The following is an 18956-nucleotide window of genomic DNA, read 5'->3' as shown; positions in this document are numbered from 1 at the left end:
AAAAACTCAAAGTGCAGGCTCCAAAACCCAGGAGGAGCTGCCTGGATGTGTGCAGAAAGATTCGACCTCAGAACCAAAAGCACAAATCAAAGTACAGGTACGTGCACTCAGAGTGAGCTCAGCGTGTGCAGGGTATCGCTTTCTGTTGTCTGGATTCACTTATCCTAACCGGAGATCAGGACAACCAGTTATCAGATGGTAAAGTTTCACACGAGAGACCAATGACGCTGATGACTGTGCCGTCAGCAGAGCAGCTGATTGTTCACAGAAAGAATAAACAATAACATCAGAAAAACATGATGTCGTCACACAGTTTGGTCATAAAGACTGGAGAAGAGCGGCTGTGTTAATAAAGTTTAGCCTGTTTGAAACCTGGGAGGAGAGCCGAGGAGGAGATTATGGCGAAATCGTGCTTCGTAGCTACGGAGCACTCTGACATCACATGGCCTGCAGAAACAAACACATGCAATGACGTGTGCATTTACAGTGACGCAGCAACACTAACAGCGCCAAACAGACGGACGACCTGAACTCAAAGACAAAAGATGACAAACTGACCCGGGAACCATTATATGCATTTCACTCAGCACCAGTCCAGACCAGCTTCACCAGTAACAGCAACGTGTGCAAATAAAAGACAACAGCAGGTGAAAGTCTTTCACACACACAGGTTACAAAGAAGCCTTCGTTTCTTTCAAATATATGCAAACAATTGCAGAAATCATCATATGAACAACTATGTGATTAAATTCTCTGATGATAAAGCAGTTTTTTAACAACAGATTCAGATGTTGCTACAAATCAGCAACATCTGAATCTGTTGTCTGGTGTCCCGTCCCTCGCCTGAAGCTCTCTGTGAGAGCTGCTGTTACACTCGTTCCTGCACGCCTTCCTCTAAGTCAGCACAAACACCTTTTCTATTATTTTGAGTGCTCAGTATGCAATCAACTATTAAAGTGATCTAAAATCAGTGCAGTCCCCGTGCCATTTGCCAGCACAGCTTTTGTAAACCAAACTTTTCCAGCTCTCACACTCTGCTGAGGTGGTTTGGGCCTCTGACGGGGATGCCTCCTCGGCACCTCCGGAGTGTTCCAAGCATGTCCCAGTGGAAGGACTGGGCAGACCCAGGACACTCTGGACCGATTACATCTCCCAGCCAGCCTGGGAACGCTGTAGTGTTGCCCTGGATAAGCCTGAGGAGCTGGCTGGGGAGAGGGGGGTCTGGCCCCGGATAAGCAGGGAAAAATGGATGGGTGGAGTTTTCTAACCTTATATATATATATATATATCCTTTTATAGTTTAAGTAATATAAAGCTAGTCTGGTGGCCTTACTGATGTATAAATCAAAACTGAGATCACTGTCAAAATGATACCGAAGTTCCGACTCGCTCCCTGAGTTTCAGAGAAAAGGATGACAACTATGAACAAATCTGTTTCTGACATTTTGGAACAACAAAAATGTTCCCATGTTGTCTCTGCTCAGCTCTCAAAAACAGACGTCAAGTAGTTCATCTCATCGATGCAGCTCAGCAGCATGACGTGCAGTACTCCCACGCAACATCGCGGTTCACCTTTGGCGGTCACCACAGATTTATCAGTAAATTTATATTGTGTGAAATCTATTATTATGCTGCCTATGGCTATTTGAATGTTGTTAGAATTTAATCATTTTTGTGGTGCAATAAGCATCTTCTAGTCTAAAACATTAATAACAATATAAATACCACTGATCCAGTCTATGCACCAAGGTATTCTCATTTATTCACACATTTAAGAGGCTTCACAGATGCCATATTACTCAGGTGATGACTCTTCACTGAATATCTAAGATATGTCACAAAAGTGTGTTTAAGAGTGTACGAAGGGTTTGTAACAGTGCAGAGAGGATTTTATGGCTTATAATGCATGAAAATACTAAAATAAACAATCATTTTGATCATCACGTCAACAGTTTCGAACGCAGCAGTGAGACCAACAAGAACTGAAACTGAAACTGTCGGTGAGTCACTGCTGATCCTCAGAGCTCTCTCTGTGCTGTGATTGGTTCTTATCGTAAAGTCTACAAGTTAAAAATATTCATTCAGTTGTTTATAAACATTTTTTCAAATATGTTGATGAGGGATGAAAGAAAAAAGGTCCATAATTATTAATTATCAGTGGGGTTCTTTTACTGAGTGGTAGCAGCAGCACATTCAAGAGAAACATGGAAAGTTCTAGACTGTAGAGAGCCCCCCCCCCACACCCACACCTCCAAACCAGATCCTAGAACCAGGTTGAGGTGCTTCCATAGCAGCACTCTGAGCTGTGAACGATACAGGTCAGCCCGTCCAATCTCCCAGAGGAGGACATCTGAGAGCGTTCTCCTGTGGGGAGCTCCTGGAGCTCAGAGACTATCAGGACACAAAGAGAAGAAGACGTCTGTCTTTCAGCAGGTTATCAAGAACCTACTTCTGTTTTATTACATGCACGAGGTTATACAAAGGCAACAAGTGAAACAAGTCCGACATGTACAGGAGAATGACCTTTGACCTCTGATCTCGGTCCATCTATGAGACGGACATGTTCCTCTGCTAACACAGGGAGACGTCTGCAGACACGTCCCACTGTCTGTCCGCATGTTCACATGTTTGCTGCTCAAAGGCACAAGGTCAGGACTTCCTGCACAACAAGTTCAGGCACAAAATCCAAAGCAGAGCTGGTACTTAATACAACACAATAACAATAACAGTCAGACATCATTTAGACTGTTTACCAAACTCCTCAGCACGAGCCTGTGGGTTCACATCAGGACAGATGTGACTGTGTTATATGTGCTCATGCTCTGGACTACAGAACATGCTGTAACATATACTGATACAAGAGTACAAATACTGGATTACATGTGTATGTGAGTAGAAATGCTGTCTTACATGCATTAGAATACAGGTAATGGATTATGTTTATATATATGTTTACAACACCAAACTTTTTTACAGCATGTGAAAGTTGAAGCACCTTTCTCCAGCCACCTAATCGATCTCATCCAGAGATGAAAACTCTTCAGCGTGTTCTGGGTCTGCTCACCTCACCCAGGGGGCGTCCAGTCTTCCTGTATTCTGTATGTAGCTTTGATTAATGAACAAGCTCTGTTTTCCAGTTCCCAGTCTTAGATCCCAGGGAGGTTGAGGTGTGCGATCTCCCTGTGGTTGCAGCACCCCAGCCTGCCAGCCCAGAGACACCCCCTCAGATCTCCATGTGTGAAGGCGTATCAACCAAGAGTCCTATAACATCCAGAGCCATTAGGACCTGAGTCTTGGTCACCTCAGTGGAGATGTTTGACTATCTCAGTGACCAGCGAGGGGCGAGTTATCCCCCTTATCCCCAGACTGGGGATACTACGGAGGTCCTCAAAGCATTCCTTCAACTGCCCGACTTTACCCTCAGTTGCGGTTAACACCATCCTATCCTGCTATACACTGTGTGAGCAGAGCACTGCTTTCCCCTTTTTAGTCGGCTGACGGTTTGCTATAAATGCTTCAAGACACGCAAAGAAAGTCGAAAGTCTTGTTCTGTGGCCCAACTGAAATCTTCCAGCATCCAGTTTTTGGTTCAGCCACTGACCGAGCCTTGTTCTGCTTGTTCTGCCAGTATGTGCAGCTGCCTCCAAGTCCCCAAGCCCAACAGGATCCTTCAGCTTGATGGCTCCCTTCACCTTCGGTGCACACCATCTGGTTTGGGGATTAACACTACAATAGGCACCAACCGTCCGCTCGGACTCCCAGCCTCCCTCAGTATGCCGTCAAAGTTCTGCCAGAGTTGGGATCAGGAAACAGTCCTGTAAAAGGGCTTTGATTCACGTCCACCTCTTTTTATCCTATTTTAACTGCTTCAGACTCCCAAAAGGAAAGACTGTGAAAGCCAAAATTTGAGAAATATTATTTGAAGCATCTTGTTGCTTATTTATTGACGTGTGTCTCAAGCAAACCCAGGCTGAACCCTGAACCCTCTCCCTGCACGTACACTGAAGCAACAGCAGTAACTAGAAAATATTTAGTTGTTTATGCTGCAAATCGCTGGTTCTGTCTTATGAACTGTTCCTGGAATAGAACATTTAACTGCGTTTAACTCGTTTTGAAAAGCTCAACCAATCAGCAGCCGATTGAACAAATAACTTTTAGAATAAAGAACTTTACTCAAAAATAAAGTAAAATACATAAACATACATCTTTATGGTTTCTAGATTTTAGATTTGGTGTGATCAGCGTAAGCAACAAAATCACTGACGCTGTTTGAAATCTATCTGCATCATGCCTGAATTTTAATTTTAGCAAGTACGCCTAAAAACGCTATTCCCATGAACAGCATCATACCAACTACAGCTCCAACCCCAGCTCCTGTTGTAGGCGTCAGCTCGCCACCACAAATAAAATACCCTGCTGCACAGCCGACAGCCATTCCAATCAAACCACACCGGTCATAAAAAGAGCGCCACTCTTCTTCTGGCTTTGGTTTTGTTTCCTTTCGTGTTTTCAGAGCTTCCTCAGCCTCCTGGAGCATCTTAGACGTGTAGAAAGGTTGACATTTTTCTCCCGTCATCTTGTTTATAATCCCCAGCAGCTCGTCGAGTTGAGACCCTTGTTGTTCGTCTCTAATGTTAAAAACAAAGTATCTTTGCTGGAACTGATCGGTTAATCTTGTGAGGGATGTCAGTGTTTCCTGCATGAAAGCGTCGTCGATTTCCTTCCTTTTAGTGGTGAACACCGCTATAGTGTAGTCCACTGCCTGTTTACCAAACGTGTCCTGAAAAGTCTTCAGTGCGTCTAATTTCTCTTGTGAGATCTCTTTAAACCTCTCCACGAACAGGAAGACATGAGGACCAGGTTCAGCATGTTTGATGGACCGCTTGATCTCTTCCACCACTTCCTCTCCATCATCATCTACTTTAAACAGACCTGGAGTGTCAACAACAACCACTTCTCGACCCGTGATGGTCTTTTTTTCCTTACGGCACTTCTTTGAGTCCTTATCAGAAATGAATATCTCTCTGTTGCCCAGGATGATGCCTCCTAGAGTACTTTTACCCTGTCCACTCTGTCCATACAGGACGATCCTCAGCTCACCTGTTGGAAGAACGTCAGTGAGAATTAGCCGGTCATGATCACTCACTTCAAATACAGTTATTACTTCAAATTCATCAATCTATCAGTCTCAACCCTGATGTGGGTCACTTCTCATCTTTTGAACCCAAAATGTTTAATCGAAAAGCTGTTAAACCCTTTAAAGCAGATATGCTGCATTTGGTCAGACGTGGATATTGTTTGACATTAAAAATGTTGCTTTTAAGTAATTTTTCTAAAAACTAAACACGTAAAAAAAATTGTTAAAAGTCATTCAGCCTCCGGTTTTGGTTCTGCGCTTGAGCCCAATCCCTATTCTCGGGCCATTGAGCCTTGCCAATAAATCCTCATCTGAACTTAATCCCTCCACTAGAGGGCAGTGCAACCACCTGCTCTAATTAAATGGGTTGCAAACTGCCAGTAAAACAGAAGAAGATGAAAGAGAAATGAAATAATAGTCATGCTGTGAGAGAGCGCAGCACGTAATGGCAATAGATAAATATTTGAAAAGAAAAAGTCAGTCTGAGAAAACTCTGATCCAGATGATCCAGAGTTTTTTTGGTGGTGTGATTTCTCTGAAGTGAAATATAGATTGGTAAACACCGGTCTTAGGATTGTTGCCATTCCTCCTCCTCATCCTGTGATTGGAAGAGTCTGATAGTTGACTCAGGGGTGTCAAAAGTGCAGGAGGGACCGATGAAGAGGCCAAGCTGCTAGCAAGTCGGCTACAAGATAAACTAACATAGTGAATCCCTAAAACAGAGCGAATCAACAGAGACTGTGCTTTGGAAAAAAGTATGTGATGATTACACTATGAAATAAGAAGTTATCAGTACGTTTTTCATTGAAATGGCTACAAAAACACCACTGTGTGCTGTAACAGGAAGTGACCCACTACCACAGAAAGAGCCAACACCATTTAGAAGAGAGAGGCCTGATGCAATAATCCATATTTCACTGTTTATCACTTGGTGCAGGACGTTATATTTTTCTTTCTTTGTGATTTTTTTGGTATTTTTTAATGTTTTTGCAGTTTTTTGGTTTCGTTTTTTTTTAGGTGTGCGAGCTGACACAGTCCTGCAGAGCTGCGGTCCTGCTGCTTTTTGATGCATCTCTATAACACAGCTGAATCAAATGGTTGGATTACCTCTTGTTTGGCAAAGACCTGGCAACAAGCTATTAATGTGATTCAGGTGTGTCAGAACAAGAATGTGTCTAAAAGCTGCAGGACGGTACCTCTGCAGGACTCGAGTTGGACACCCCTGCCCTGAGGGGATGGGGTTTTGGGGGTAACAGGAGGAGAGAAGCTGCAGAGAGGCGACTGCAACTCTGCTTCCTGGTCCCAACTCTGGAGAGTCATGTTTTTGGGCAGCTTAATACATTTCAGCAGATTTCTAGAAATGAGAGCTGCTCCAAATCACAGGGCTGAACACACAATACACGGTTCAGTTTACTTCTCTTAACTGGCTGGTTTATTTGTAACTGAGAATAGAAACTCCAGAGTCGATTCCACAAAATTCTACCTTCTTACCTTCTTGTCTACATCTGCTTGTAAAGGTTGGTGCAGCTCTGTTTAAAGGTCTCACTTGGAGAGATGAACTCTTTTTATCACTTTTATCAATCACAAATTTTGTTGCTATATATAGTTTGACATTTTGAATTTAGGGCACTGAAGCATCGTTTTGACATCACAGAAATATAAATTAACTGACAGATTTTGTACCTCAGCAAGATACTGAGAAGCTGATTTATGCTTTCGTTTCTTGTAGAAATAATTCTGCAGTGCTGTTTGTATTGGTCCCAAACACTATCAGAGTTATGGTTAGTTAAGCATGCTGATAGAGTTTAAAGAGAGCCGGTCGAGTCCTCATATGGATCGATGTGAACTTGTGTTAAATGTAATGTTATCATCAGAATACATGTTGAATTTAAAGGAATTGTTCATGAATCATTAAATGGCTTCTGTCCAAATATATATGAGATCATTAATGGTAACGCACAGATCTGAAACTAAACAGGCTGATGAGGCATTCAGTCACCGTGCTGTCCATGCAGCCATATCGGCCTCAAGGCTGAACAAAACAAATTCACCCTGATAACGACGGTGTTTAGTCTGTTCCTCCCCGACGCAAGGCCACCTGGGTCGGCTGGAGGACTGTTTACTTAGCCCGGCAGGGCGAAGGACACGGTCTCAGCTAAACTCAGGACACACACACTGATACACACTCATCCTCCCGTTCCAAACGCCTTCGATGCTTGTCTCCTCCCGGGGAAGATGGCGGTCGACTGGACCAGCGCAAACATGCTGCAGGACCGGACGCGCCGTCTACACCGGTCTCTCACCTTTACCCGCCCCTGTTGCTGTCTTGTGTCTCTGGGGTATATTGACAGTCACGTGCTTTTTGTGCTGGGGTGTTTTTTCTGTTCTCCCACTAGGAGCTCAGTCTGAGTGGAGTGTTTTTCTCCTCCTCTCACCTCATGTTATGTATTTTCGTTGTTTTTTCCTGTCAGCCTACCTCTCTGACGTCTCCCAGTCTGATGTTTGTGTAAAGTTTGTTCAGAGGGTTCCTTTGTAAGTGTGCATGCACCATTAGCGTGCTGCCTGCTGTAACCCATAATTTCCTTCAGGATTAATAAAGCGATTCTGATTCTAAATAAACTTCCCTCGTCTACAGCAGCTCGCTCAGTCACTGCATTCGTCTCCAGTGAAAACGTCTCTAAATGCTGCTCGGTACTAATCAGGCTTCAAACCGAACATAAAGGAACAATCTAACATCTCAGAACCAAACTTCTGTCCAGATGAGCTGCTGCTGGTTTGTTTCAGGAATTAATTACTATCCCAAATATCAAACTAAACTCCACCCAGTGATCCTCCACCCTGAGTAGGATAACTTCACTTACCCATGTTTTCTGGATTTTCATCACAAATAGGAATCCTGGAGCACGTCGATAGCTTAGTATAGCTCATGTTGGCGTTTCTGTCTCACCTCTACATCACAATCAGTTATTTGTTTCCTCCTCACAACACTTCACCAGTCTGAGGGGTGAAAAAAAGTGCGTCAAGTAAAGTGTATTTCCACACGTCTGGTTCCTCACCCCTAACCTCACAGTTACATCCCTGCATGAAGACATCGTAGTAACACACCATGTGTCAATAGTTTCATCAGCTAAAGTGTCCTGTGAGTGCAGAAAGTCGGCTAAACACAGTTTTTACATTCTGGAACATGTTTTGCTCTCTTTCTAAGCCACGGTGTCCAACTCCAGGCCTCGAGGGCCGGCGTCCTGCAGGTTTTAGATGTGTCCTGCTCCAACACAGCTGATTCACATGGCTAAATGACCTCCTCAGCATATCTTGAAGCTCTCCAGAAGCCTGGTAATGAACTGATCATGTGATTCAGGTGTGTTGGCCTGGGGTGAGATCTAAACCCTGCAGGACACCGGCCCTCGAGGCCTGGAGTTTGACACCCGTGTTCTAAGCTCTTCGGGCTGTATCATCACAGAATTTGATCACATAAATTCTCTGACCTGAACAACTGCAGTAAAGATGACACCACGTGTAACACGTGCTTTCTACCATGGCGTCCCCTCTCCACTTTGCGTTTTGTTGTTGTTTCTGTGTGGCCTGCAAAATGTGAAGTCTCTGCTGGTGTACGATTGGCAAACAGTTCTGGAGCTTCATCTGTCTGCTGTCAAACTAGTACAGTTCCACCATGAGGGGCCAGATTGTTCCATCCCATTCTTGGATTGTCACAGCCCTGGGTCAGTGACTCAATGTTTTCTGTATTATTATTTTAATTTGTTATCTCTAGTGTGTAAAATAAGTTTAGTTCAGTGCCTCTGAGTTTTGTCTATGGATTTCCTGTTTTACTTTGAAGGTCTGTGCCTTGTGTTTCCTGACCCGCTCCTCGTTCCCCTGTGTTCCTGTCTGTATTTATACTGTGTGTCCTTCAGTGGCCATCCATCTTCTTCTGCTTTATCCGGGGCCGGGTCGCGGGGGCAGCAGCCTAAGCAGAGAAGCCCAGACCTCCCTCTCCCCAGCCACCTCCTCCAGCTTATCCGGGGGAACACCAAGGCGTTCCCAGGCCAGCCGAGAGATATAATCTCTCCAGCGTGTCCTGGGTCTGCCCCGGGGCCTCCTCCCGGTGGGACATGCCCGGAAAACCTCACCCAGGAGGCGCCCAGGGAGGCATCCTTGTCAGATGCCCGAACCACCTCAGCTGGCTCCTTTCGATGTGGAGCAGCAGCAGCTCTACTGTGAGCCCCTCCCGGATGGCCGAACTTCTCACCCTATCTCTAAGGGAGAGGCCAGCCACCCTTCGAAGGAAGCTCATTTCCGCCGCTTGTATCCGCGATCTTGTTCTTTCGGTCACTACCCACAGCTCGTGACCATAGGTGAGGGTAGGTCGACCGGTAAATTGAGAGCTTCACTTTTACACTCAGCTCTCTCTTCACTACAACAGACCGGTAATCACTGCAGCCGCTGCACCAATCCGTCTGTCGATCTCCTGCTGCCTTCTCCCATCATTCGTGAACAAGACCCCGAGATACTTGAACTCCGTCACTTGGGGCAGGAACTCATCCCTGACCCGGAGTGGGCACTCCACCCTTTTCCGGCTGAGAACCATGGCCTCATATTTGGAGGTGCTGATCTTTATTCCCACTGCTTCATACTCTGCTGCGAACCGTTCCAAGGCGCGCTGGAGGCCTTCACCTGATGAAGCCAACAGGACCACATCATCCGCAGAAAGCAGAGATGAGATCCTGAGACCACCCAGGTGAAAGCCCTCCGCCACTTGGCTACGCCTACAAATTCTGTCCATAAAAATTACAAACAGAATCTGTGACAAAGGGCAGCATGGGGGATCCCATCACCCACTAGGAAGGAGGAGTGTGAGTTCCCTGTAGTTGGAACACACCCTGTCTGGTCCAGGGGTTCTGCCCCTGATCTCTACGCAACATTGTCAATTCAGTTCAGTAAAATTCAAATCAAGTTTAATGAACTGAAGTGAATTTAATCAAATTACAATTGAAAGAACCGTGTAGCTGCTGTTTCTGTTTCCACTGCTAGTTTTGCAACCATGAGGTTTTAGTGTGACAATCCAATGTTCACACAGTAGCTTCTCTAATATGGTAAAATGATAAAACAATAACCTCAAAATACTCAAGCATAGAATCAATTCATGCATGAACCAAGAAATATCTGATTAGAAACCAAGTTTCTAAGACATTTAGGGTCACGTGCAATGACCTCAGTTCTGTCTGAATTCAGAACTAGGAAATTACAGGTCATCCAGGTCTTTATATCTTTAAGACTTTCACACACCTTAAGTAATTGATATGTGCTATCTTCATGGACAGATAGAGCTGGGTGTCATCTGCATAGCAGTGAAAATGTATGCTATGTCTTCTAATGATGCTGCCTAAGGCAGGGGTGGTAACCCCAAGGCCTCTAGGGCAGGTTTTGGATCTCACCCTGGGTCAACACACATGAATCAAATGATTAGTTCATTACCAGGCCTCTGCAGAACTGAGGAGGTAATTTAGCAATTTAAATCAGCTGTGTTGGATCAAGGACACATCTAAAACCTGCAGGACACCGGCCCTCGAGGCCTGGAGTTGGACACACCTGTTCTAAGGGAAGCATGTATAATGTAAACAGAATTGGTCCTAGCACTGAACCCTGTGGAACTCCATAATTAACCTCAGTGTGTGAAGAGGACTCTCCATTTACATGCACAAACTGGAGTCTATTAGATAGATATGATACAAACCACTGCAGCACAGTACCTGTAATACCTACAGCATGTTCTAATCGCTCTAATAGGATATTATGGTCGACAGTATCGAACGCTGCACTGAGGTCTAGCAGGACAAGCACAGAGATGAGTCCACTGTCAGAGGCCATAAGAAGATCATTTGTAACCTTCACTAAAGCTGTTTCTTTACATTTATAGATTTGGATTCCCAACTTTTCTTATGAATAAAGCAGCAAATTTATTTTCTAGGCTGAATGAACAAAATCTCACCTTACAAGTTATCTGTTTTAAAACATGTGTTTGAAAAAGGCCTGTGTGGGAGAGGTTTACACAAATGTCCCTTTATGAAAACTAACCACAGATTTCAGCTTAATCAAATATGCAGAAGTCCCAAAAGAGAACTAAACAAACTCTGCTGGGTTGTGGTGACAACTGACGTAAATTCAAACAATGTTCCATTTTCATACAAAGTTCTTTCTGTTGACTTTAATTTATCAATAAAATCTGTTTTCTGTTGCTTTTATAGAGCAGCAGGTAATAGGAAGAGTTTGATGCTCTATAAAAAAGCTCTCCATAAAACTAGAACATCTTATTATAAATCACTGATCACAAAAAAATAATTATCCCAGGTTTCTCTTCAGCTCTGTGGCCAGGCCGACAAAGAGTCAGAGCTCTGTGGAGTTAAGCATGACTTCATGAACTTCTTCACAAATAAAATCTGAACCACTCGAGGACATTCCCCAAAGCCTCCGCTGGCTTTCCTTCTTCCTATACTGGTTTTAAGGTGGTTTTAAGGCAGCGACCATTCCTGTGCTCACACTGGTACAACAGAACCAGGAGTCCATCACAAATGGTTCAAATGACAGTAAATGTTTTGGCCAGCAGGGGGCGATGTGTGCACATCTCCAGAACAAACACCGTTTTTATTTGGAAGCAGTTGAAAGCTTCAAGGCTTCATCTGGACATCGCTGTTCCCCATCTCAGCGCTTTCTTTCTTTGGGATCCAACACGTGTTGATCACAATGATTGATAATCTGGTATAACGAGTAGTCTTGTTCAGAACGCTGCATTGTCTGTGTCGCTAAAAGTGGCCAGCAGGTGCCGCTGTGGAGCTCGCTGTGTCAGAGTGGAAACCACATCTGTATGATACAAAGGCCAACTCAAAGTCAGCTTTTATCAGGCTTTTTTAGCATAAATATATTTGCACTCATTCTTTTCTGATGTTATACTTATATATATATAAAAGTGGGTTTTTGAATCGCCTTCATCAGCCGTGAGAAGACAGAGGTGTGTGGTCTAAACCACAACTTCTCTACAGCTGAGTGCTGTCTGAGGGAGGAACAGAAGCTGTGGGTCTCCACAGAGGAGCTGTGAGAGATGAAGCAACGGTGATGAAAAGGTGTGAGAACATCAAGCTCTTACTAAGAAGCCTGCTTTTCACCTCTGTCTGCACCTCATGTTGGCGTGAGTAGAAACACAGCTTATTGATTTAATATCGTATTTATCTCATTACACTGAAAACTCCAAAGCTAAGTTGTTTCTGAAATTTCTTTCCCATCGATTTCTTTGGTCGTGAGTGATGACTTAATGTCTGTAAGTCTGGGTGTGATGTTTTTCATGTGGTGAAATGATCAGTGTAAAAGAACCTGACCATGGCGTCTTTATTTATGATAATAACTCACAGGTTTGTGTCTCTTGCAGCTGTTTCGTCTGGCACGTTTGTTGTGACCCAGAGTCCAGATGTTTCTGTCATGGAGGGAGAGACAGTAAACATCACCTGCTGCTGGGCAGGAACGTTTGAAAGATTCAGAGTGAACTGGCTGAAAAATCAAACAGTCATTAAGAGAGAAGCCAAATTAAATCAATCTCACGGGTCTCTGAAAAAGGAGGCAAAGACCTGCTCACCTTTGAACATTTCAAACATCAGACCAGAGGATTCAGGAACGTACATCTGTAAAGTGACTGTGGAGATTCCATCTTTAACTGAGGCTACAGGAAATGGGACCATCATCACAGTCGGAGAGAAGATGATGAACAACAACAACCACACAGACTCCAGTAAGTGAACAGGTTCAGTTTGGTGCCCAACGCGCCTCCAAAATATGTGAATGTCGTCTTTTACAGGTTAAACGCTGTCACACATTTGTTGTAGTGAAACTACGGTGATGATAAAGAATGAAGGAAGAGCTGACACACTGTAACGTGGGTTAGACTCAGTGGTTGAGAGGAGGCGACGCACTCACGACCACGCTGGTACTGGAAACTCCACAGTGCTCATCCTTTAATGAACACACTCTTCACCAACGTTACAAAGCTCGGCTGCTGTCTTATCATACATGAGTCGAGCCATAACGTTACTCTGAGTTAGGGAGGTAAAGACATGAGGTCCGTCTCAGTGTGAGCATGGACACTGCCCTCTGTGGAGCGTCTCCCACAGAGGGCAGTGGTGCACACTTGTGACATCACATTAACTTCAGTTGCGACTGTGCCTTGGGGGTGGGCAGACATCTGTCATCTCTGGCCCACATCTCCATTTTAAATACATGTTGACATCGAGGGTTGTGAACGGGCCGTGCTGACTCCAGCTGTTATCTGGCAGAGGTTTGTTGGCTACATGGCTCGGTAGGGCACCTTCTGGGGCGTGGAGGGACCTCGGACCTCAGGTCTCTGGGCCTGGGGGCTCAGGTCACTCTAGCATAACTGGCTGCCAGCAGAGACCGCAGGCTCATCGATGCAGCTTCTGCATCATGGTTGCTCGGTGACTCCCATCCAGAGCTCTCCTCAGCTCCTTTCTAGGTGGTTCTTCTTGGGCTGTCGTTCTCTGGGGGCCAGGTCTCCTCCGTGCCTGCTTCATGACCTGGGGGCGGGGACTATTAGACACCTACATGGAGGAATCTTACGAACATAAGCGCGCTCACACACAGGTACTCACAGACACTCTGTCTTGGTTGGCTGAGCCTCTAAACCAGGGGTGTCAAACTCAAATACACAGTGGGCCAAAATTCAAAACTGCAACAAAGTCGCGGGCTAACGTTTATATGAAAAAAAAACTTCCTCCAGATATAAGAATGAATCTTTTCTTATGGACTCAAACAGGTTTTGCTGAAAAACTGAATATGGAACAAGCAAAGCTTAATACTAAACAATATATACATTAGCTGTATAATACCAGTAGGCCAGCTCTGATAGTAATTTGGGCCAAATGTAATTAGGCTGCGGGCCAAATTTGGCCCGCGGGCCAGAGTTTGACACCTATGCTCTAAACATATCAGTCCTGCGTGCTGCTCAGTAACATTCAGTATTTATTATTTACTGTTACGTCAGTTGGTCTGTGTTGGTCGTCACGGTGCTGTTTTTTTTTTTGCTTGTTGTCTTTCTGTGCAGGTGATCAAACAAACTGCTGGTAACGCCCAACCTCTCTTTCGTTCCTGTGCCCGGTCCTGTCCATTCTGATTGTAATAACTCAACTAGAAAAAAACAAAATAAAAATAAATCACAATAATAACAATAACGATCGAATAAAAAATGACAGTCAAGAAGTCCAGTATAGCAAATGATCCACTTAGGAACTGGAATCTTTTAGGCGTTTTCTTGGCCTTCAGACAATAATTCTGGTTGCTGCAGTGCAACGAATGAAGAGCTGAACTTTGTTTTGTGTGAATTTCAGCTCCTTCATCATCGCCTGTCATCTTCATCCTGAGGAGTCTGCCCTTCATTCTCCTTGTTCTGATCTTCTGCTGCTTTAGAAACAAGTGGACCACATCACAGCGTCACAGGTCACTACAACACATCTGAACCAGACTCTGTTACACTTCATGTGTTTTGTGCTTCTTGTAGTTTGTCGGTGTGAGTTGGTGTGAGTTGGTGTTAACTACGGATTATGATCCCAATGAGATCGTCTGAAACGTTTCTTCATAGAGAAATGTTTGACTAAATGTCTTGAAGGTACCATCAAACTTTATCATGTTTAAAGCTAATTACTAAAGACAAGACAGATGTTACCAAGGTAACAGGCTAGCTTAAGGTGGCTAACAGTCAAATGTTGCTGTGTGGCTGGCATCATTATGATCCAACATGCAGGACTCGGAAGCAGCACTGAACTCAACAGCGACACTGCTGGACTCACAGGGATCAGTAATACAAAGCAATGGGCAGATATTAGGAACTTATTAATGAGGAAACTACGCAGGACGCACAACAAGGCCGTCTGAGACGGTGTACACACATGCAGGTGTTTATTGTTCTGTGTCAACGTATTTGTAGCTCATGGTGTGGTTCATGTTTCAGCTGCTGGAAGTGAAAGTCTGCCCAGAGAGGAGACCAAGAAGAAGAAGAAGGAAGAAGTGAGAGAAGAAAAGTGGAAACACTGTAGAAACTTTGCAAACTTGTTCAGTGTTTTTGGTTTTGTGTTAAATTTATATTTGATTATTCCATAAACATAACGAACAACTGTCCCACAAAATGTCAAACTGAAGCTGAAATAGTTCCCAACAACAGCTTATTCACTCACGTAAACACACCCAGAGTGTAATTCAATAATAAATATGAGCTTGTTTGAATGATTGCTCATTAAATCATCTGAACAGAAAGTGTCTGATTTCCAGCTCTAAGCTCATCCTCACTCTGACCCCCCTGCACACAAACCTTCCACCCAGCAAGTACAACAAAGTGTAAGAGCTGATGAAGCGCTGCCTGGTCAGTGTTGAGCTGTTCGTGTGGGTTGACTGTGAGGTTTGTGGTGTTTCTGTTTCTACTGCTGAGCAGTTAGCCGGCAGCAGAAGTTTCTTCCTGTGGTTTGTTGAACCATCTCTTTGTTTTTTCTCGATATTTTAGTTTGTGTCCTTTTGTTTAGCTCGTATGTTTGTGTAGCTTTCTCTGCGAGTTCGTCCTTTTTAATAAATATTAATGTCACAAACGACTCAGTTTGGCCTTTTATTTTGCAGTCTTACTATTGTTACCTGCCTCAGGCCCTCGAGGACATAACAGTATTAAAAAAGAAAGAAAAGTAAGAAATCATCTATTAACTGCAGATCACCTCTTCATGGCGTGGTTCCTCCCCTCACCCCCAGCTGGGTGAGGGGAGGAAGACGGGGCGAAGGAAAACTGAAGGGTGGTTTTAGGTTTTCTTTCATTAAACAAATCCACATAATCCTACCCACAAGCGGTCGTGGCCCCGCCCCTCCCTGAGCCTTATTACGTTGGAGGTTTCTTCCTGTTAAAACAGAGTTCTTCCTTCCCACTGTCACCAAAGCGCTTGCTCACACAGGGTCATCTGATTGTTGTGGTTTCCTCTGTATTACTGTCGGGTCTTTACCTCACAGTATAAAGTGCCCTGGGGAGACTGTTGTGATTTTGCCCTATAAAAATAAAAGTGAACTGAATTAGCAGGAACTTGTTTACAAAATATAATTTATGAATACAATATAACTGAAACTACAGATAATTATCACCGTCAGTTTGGATCAACTTCACGTTGGCATTGTTAGATAATGGTGATCTTTCGGTGTTTTGGGCGGCTGTGGCTCAGGAGATGGAGCGGGTTGTTGAAGAGTCGGTGGGTTGATCCCCGAGTATTCCAGTCGTGTTGTTGAAATATCCCTGAACCAGAGTTCAATGCATCCCTCACACTGTGAGTGTACGAGCTGCTGTATCACGTCCAATCAGCGAGTTTCTTCTGTGTGAAGTGTTTCTGTGACGACCCCAGCTGACTGTGCTGATCCTTCCCTCTGTTGCCGCCCTCCCTGTGAAACATGTGCTCTTTGCTGTGTGTCATGTTAGCGCGACCTTTGCAGCTCCTGGGCCCTGTTTCAGGAAGCCGGTTTAGTGGAAAAACTGAGTAAGTATACCCTGAGTTAACGAAAACTCTGGGTTTTCGGTTTCACAAAGCGAGTTCAGATGAAGCCTCAGTGAGTCACCATGACGACACACTCCGTGAAGCTAACCTGCCCCCTAGCAGGTTTACTACAACTAACCCTGACTGTCTCCGCCCCTTTGTCGGAAACCTGACAGTAGGAAGTGTCGGACATGGCGTGCCCCTGCCTTGAAGAGCCAGTAGATCGTGAAGCCCAAATTCTCTGCAGAGCTCTCCGCCGGGAGAGAGTGATCAGAGCGCGTTTGGACATTTTATCATTTCCTGATGATTTTCTGTGCGAACGTTACCGTTTCTCAGCACAATCTATAAGTTATTTGAATAACATCCTCAGGCCATATATTACGCATGTGACACATCGCGGACATGCTCTCAGTTCATTACATATTATTTGTATTGCACTTCGGTTTTTTGCAAACGGGAGCTTTCTGTATAATATTGGTGACGCTGAGCACGTTTCCAAGGCTACCGTCTGTCGGGCAGTCAGGAATGTTACAGTTGCACTGAAACGTCTCCTGTACTCGTCTGTGGTGTTCCCCGGTCATAGACCCACAAAATTTATCAAAGAGGGATGCCACAAAATTGCAGGTATCAGGATGACCAAAACTTAATTTATGATGTGGTGATACTTGGACTACCACTTAAATTTTACATTTATTCTCACGGTTCCCAGGCGTGATTGGCTGTATAGATGCACTCACATTCCAATCATTGCTCCTTCAGTAAATGAAGGAGACTATGTGAACAGGAAGTCTGTCCACAGCATTAATGTACAGGTACATAGTTCCCTGTAGCATTTCAAACTAACAGATTATTTCATTATAGTAATGGATGCTAATTTGTGTTCTCTGCACTGTGAAGATCATATATGATGCTGCCAACATTATCACAAATGTGGAAGCCAAGTGGCCAGGCTCTGTCCATGACTCACAAATATTCCGTGAATGTACACTGAGCACAAAATTTGGACATGGTGAGTTGAGAATACTTTAAAATATATAAAGACCAATTGCTTCAGGGACATTTGAACTGAAGTGTATCCTTCTGTCTTAGGAGAGTTCACTGGCTACTTGCTTGGTGATAGGGGGTATCCATGTTTACCCTATTTGCTTACCCCTTACCCTGACCCTGAACCGGGCCCACAGCAGCGATATAATCTGGCTAATTGCAGGACAAGAGCCAGAATTGAAATGACTATCGGAATGCTTAAGGCCCGGTTCCAGTGCCTGCAAAGACTCAGGGTCACCCCAGAAAGGGCATGTGACATTATTGTGGCATGTGTGATTCTTCACAACATGGCCACAATTAGAGGAGAACACTGTCCTTCTGAACCAAACATCAGCAGTGATCCAAACCATGAACATCCTGACCCTCAGAAATCAGAAATCAGAAATCAGAAAGGGTTTATTGCCAGATGTTGAGGAGGTTTACAACATTAGGAAATTGCTGCGGTGCTTCAGTGCAACATACTGTCATAAAAATATAAAAATAAGAATAAGAATTAAAAGTGCTAAGTGGATAGATATATACATGATATATACATGAGTGCAGGTGGTGATCAGTGCAAACATGGAATGATGCAGTGAACACAGCGTAGGGTCATGTGTTAGTGGCGGGGACAGTCATATGGTTATTGTTCATGTGTCCGACAGCAGAGGGGAAGAAACTGTTCTTATGGCGAGAGGTTCTGGTGCGAATGGACCGGAGCCTCCTGCCTGAGGGGAGCAGGTCAAACAGACTGTGTCCAGGGTGAGAAGGGTCAGCTGAGATCCGAGCTGCACGCCGCAGTGTCCTGGAGGTGTACAGGTCCTGCAGAGATGGGAGTCTGCAGCCAATCACCTTCTCAGCAGAGCGCACAACACGCTGCAGTCTCTGTTTGTCCCTGATAGTGGCTCCAGCGTACCACACAGTGATGGAGGAGGTGAGGATGGACTCGATGATTGCAGTGTAGAACTGCATCATCGTCCGTGTTGGCAGGTTGAATTTCTTCAGCTGCCTCAGGAAGTACATCCTCTGCTGGGCTTTTTTAATGACGGAAGTGATGGTGGGCTCCCACTTCAGGTCCTGGGTGATGGTGGTACCCAGGAAGCAGAACGAGTCCACAGAGGTGATGGGGGTGTCAGTCAGGATGATGGGGGGGAGTGGGGCTGTGTGCTTCCTGAAGTCCACAATAATCTCCACTGTCTTCTGGGCATTCAGCACCAGGTTGTTGTGGCTGCACCAGGACACCAGAC

At 44.6% G+C, this 18956-nt stretch overlaps 2 protein-coding genes across 2 annotated transcripts; one reads left to right on the top strand and one right to left on the bottom strand.

Moving 5' to 3' along the window:
• Positions 1-2420: 2420 nt before the first annotated feature.
• LOC120733526 (GTPase IMAP family member 4-like) lies at positions 2421-8371 on the bottom strand. The gene is made up of 3 exons (XM_040031793.1): positions 8243-8371; positions 7999-8134; positions 2421-5100 (listed from the first exon to the last, which is right to left on the bottom strand). The coding sequence occupies exons 2-3, from the start codon at positions 8063-8065 to the stop codon at positions 4286-4288; spliced, it is 882 nt and encodes a 293-aa protein (XP_039887727.1). The 5' UTR covers positions 8066-8134; positions 8243-8371; the 3' UTR covers positions 2421-4285.
• Positions 8372-12153: 3782 nt separating this feature from the next.
• On the top strand, positions 12154-16637 carry LOC120733527 (transmembrane and immunoglobulin domain-containing protein 2-like). The gene is made up of 4 exons (XM_040031794.1): positions 12154-12317; positions 12555-12911; positions 14521-14629; positions 15141-16637. Exons 1-4 carry the CDS (start codon positions 12245-12247, stop codon positions 15151-15153), a joined length of 552 nt encoding a protein of 183 aa, XP_039887728.1. The 5' UTR covers positions 12154-12244; the 3' UTR covers positions 15154-16637.
• Positions 16638-18956: the final 2319 nt, after the last annotated feature.

The sequence above is a fragment of the Simochromis diagramma genome, unplaced genomic scaffold (genome assembly GCF_900408965.1).
Source record: "Simochromis diagramma unplaced genomic scaffold, fSimDia1.1 OVJJ01000228.1, whole genome shotgun sequence".
NCBI classification, from domain to species: Eukaryota; Metazoa; Chordata; class Actinopteri; order Cichliformes; family Cichlidae; genus Simochromis; species Simochromis diagramma.
Note: the sequence above shows the minus strand (reverse complement) of the source record. Positions and strands in the feature narration are given on the sequence as shown.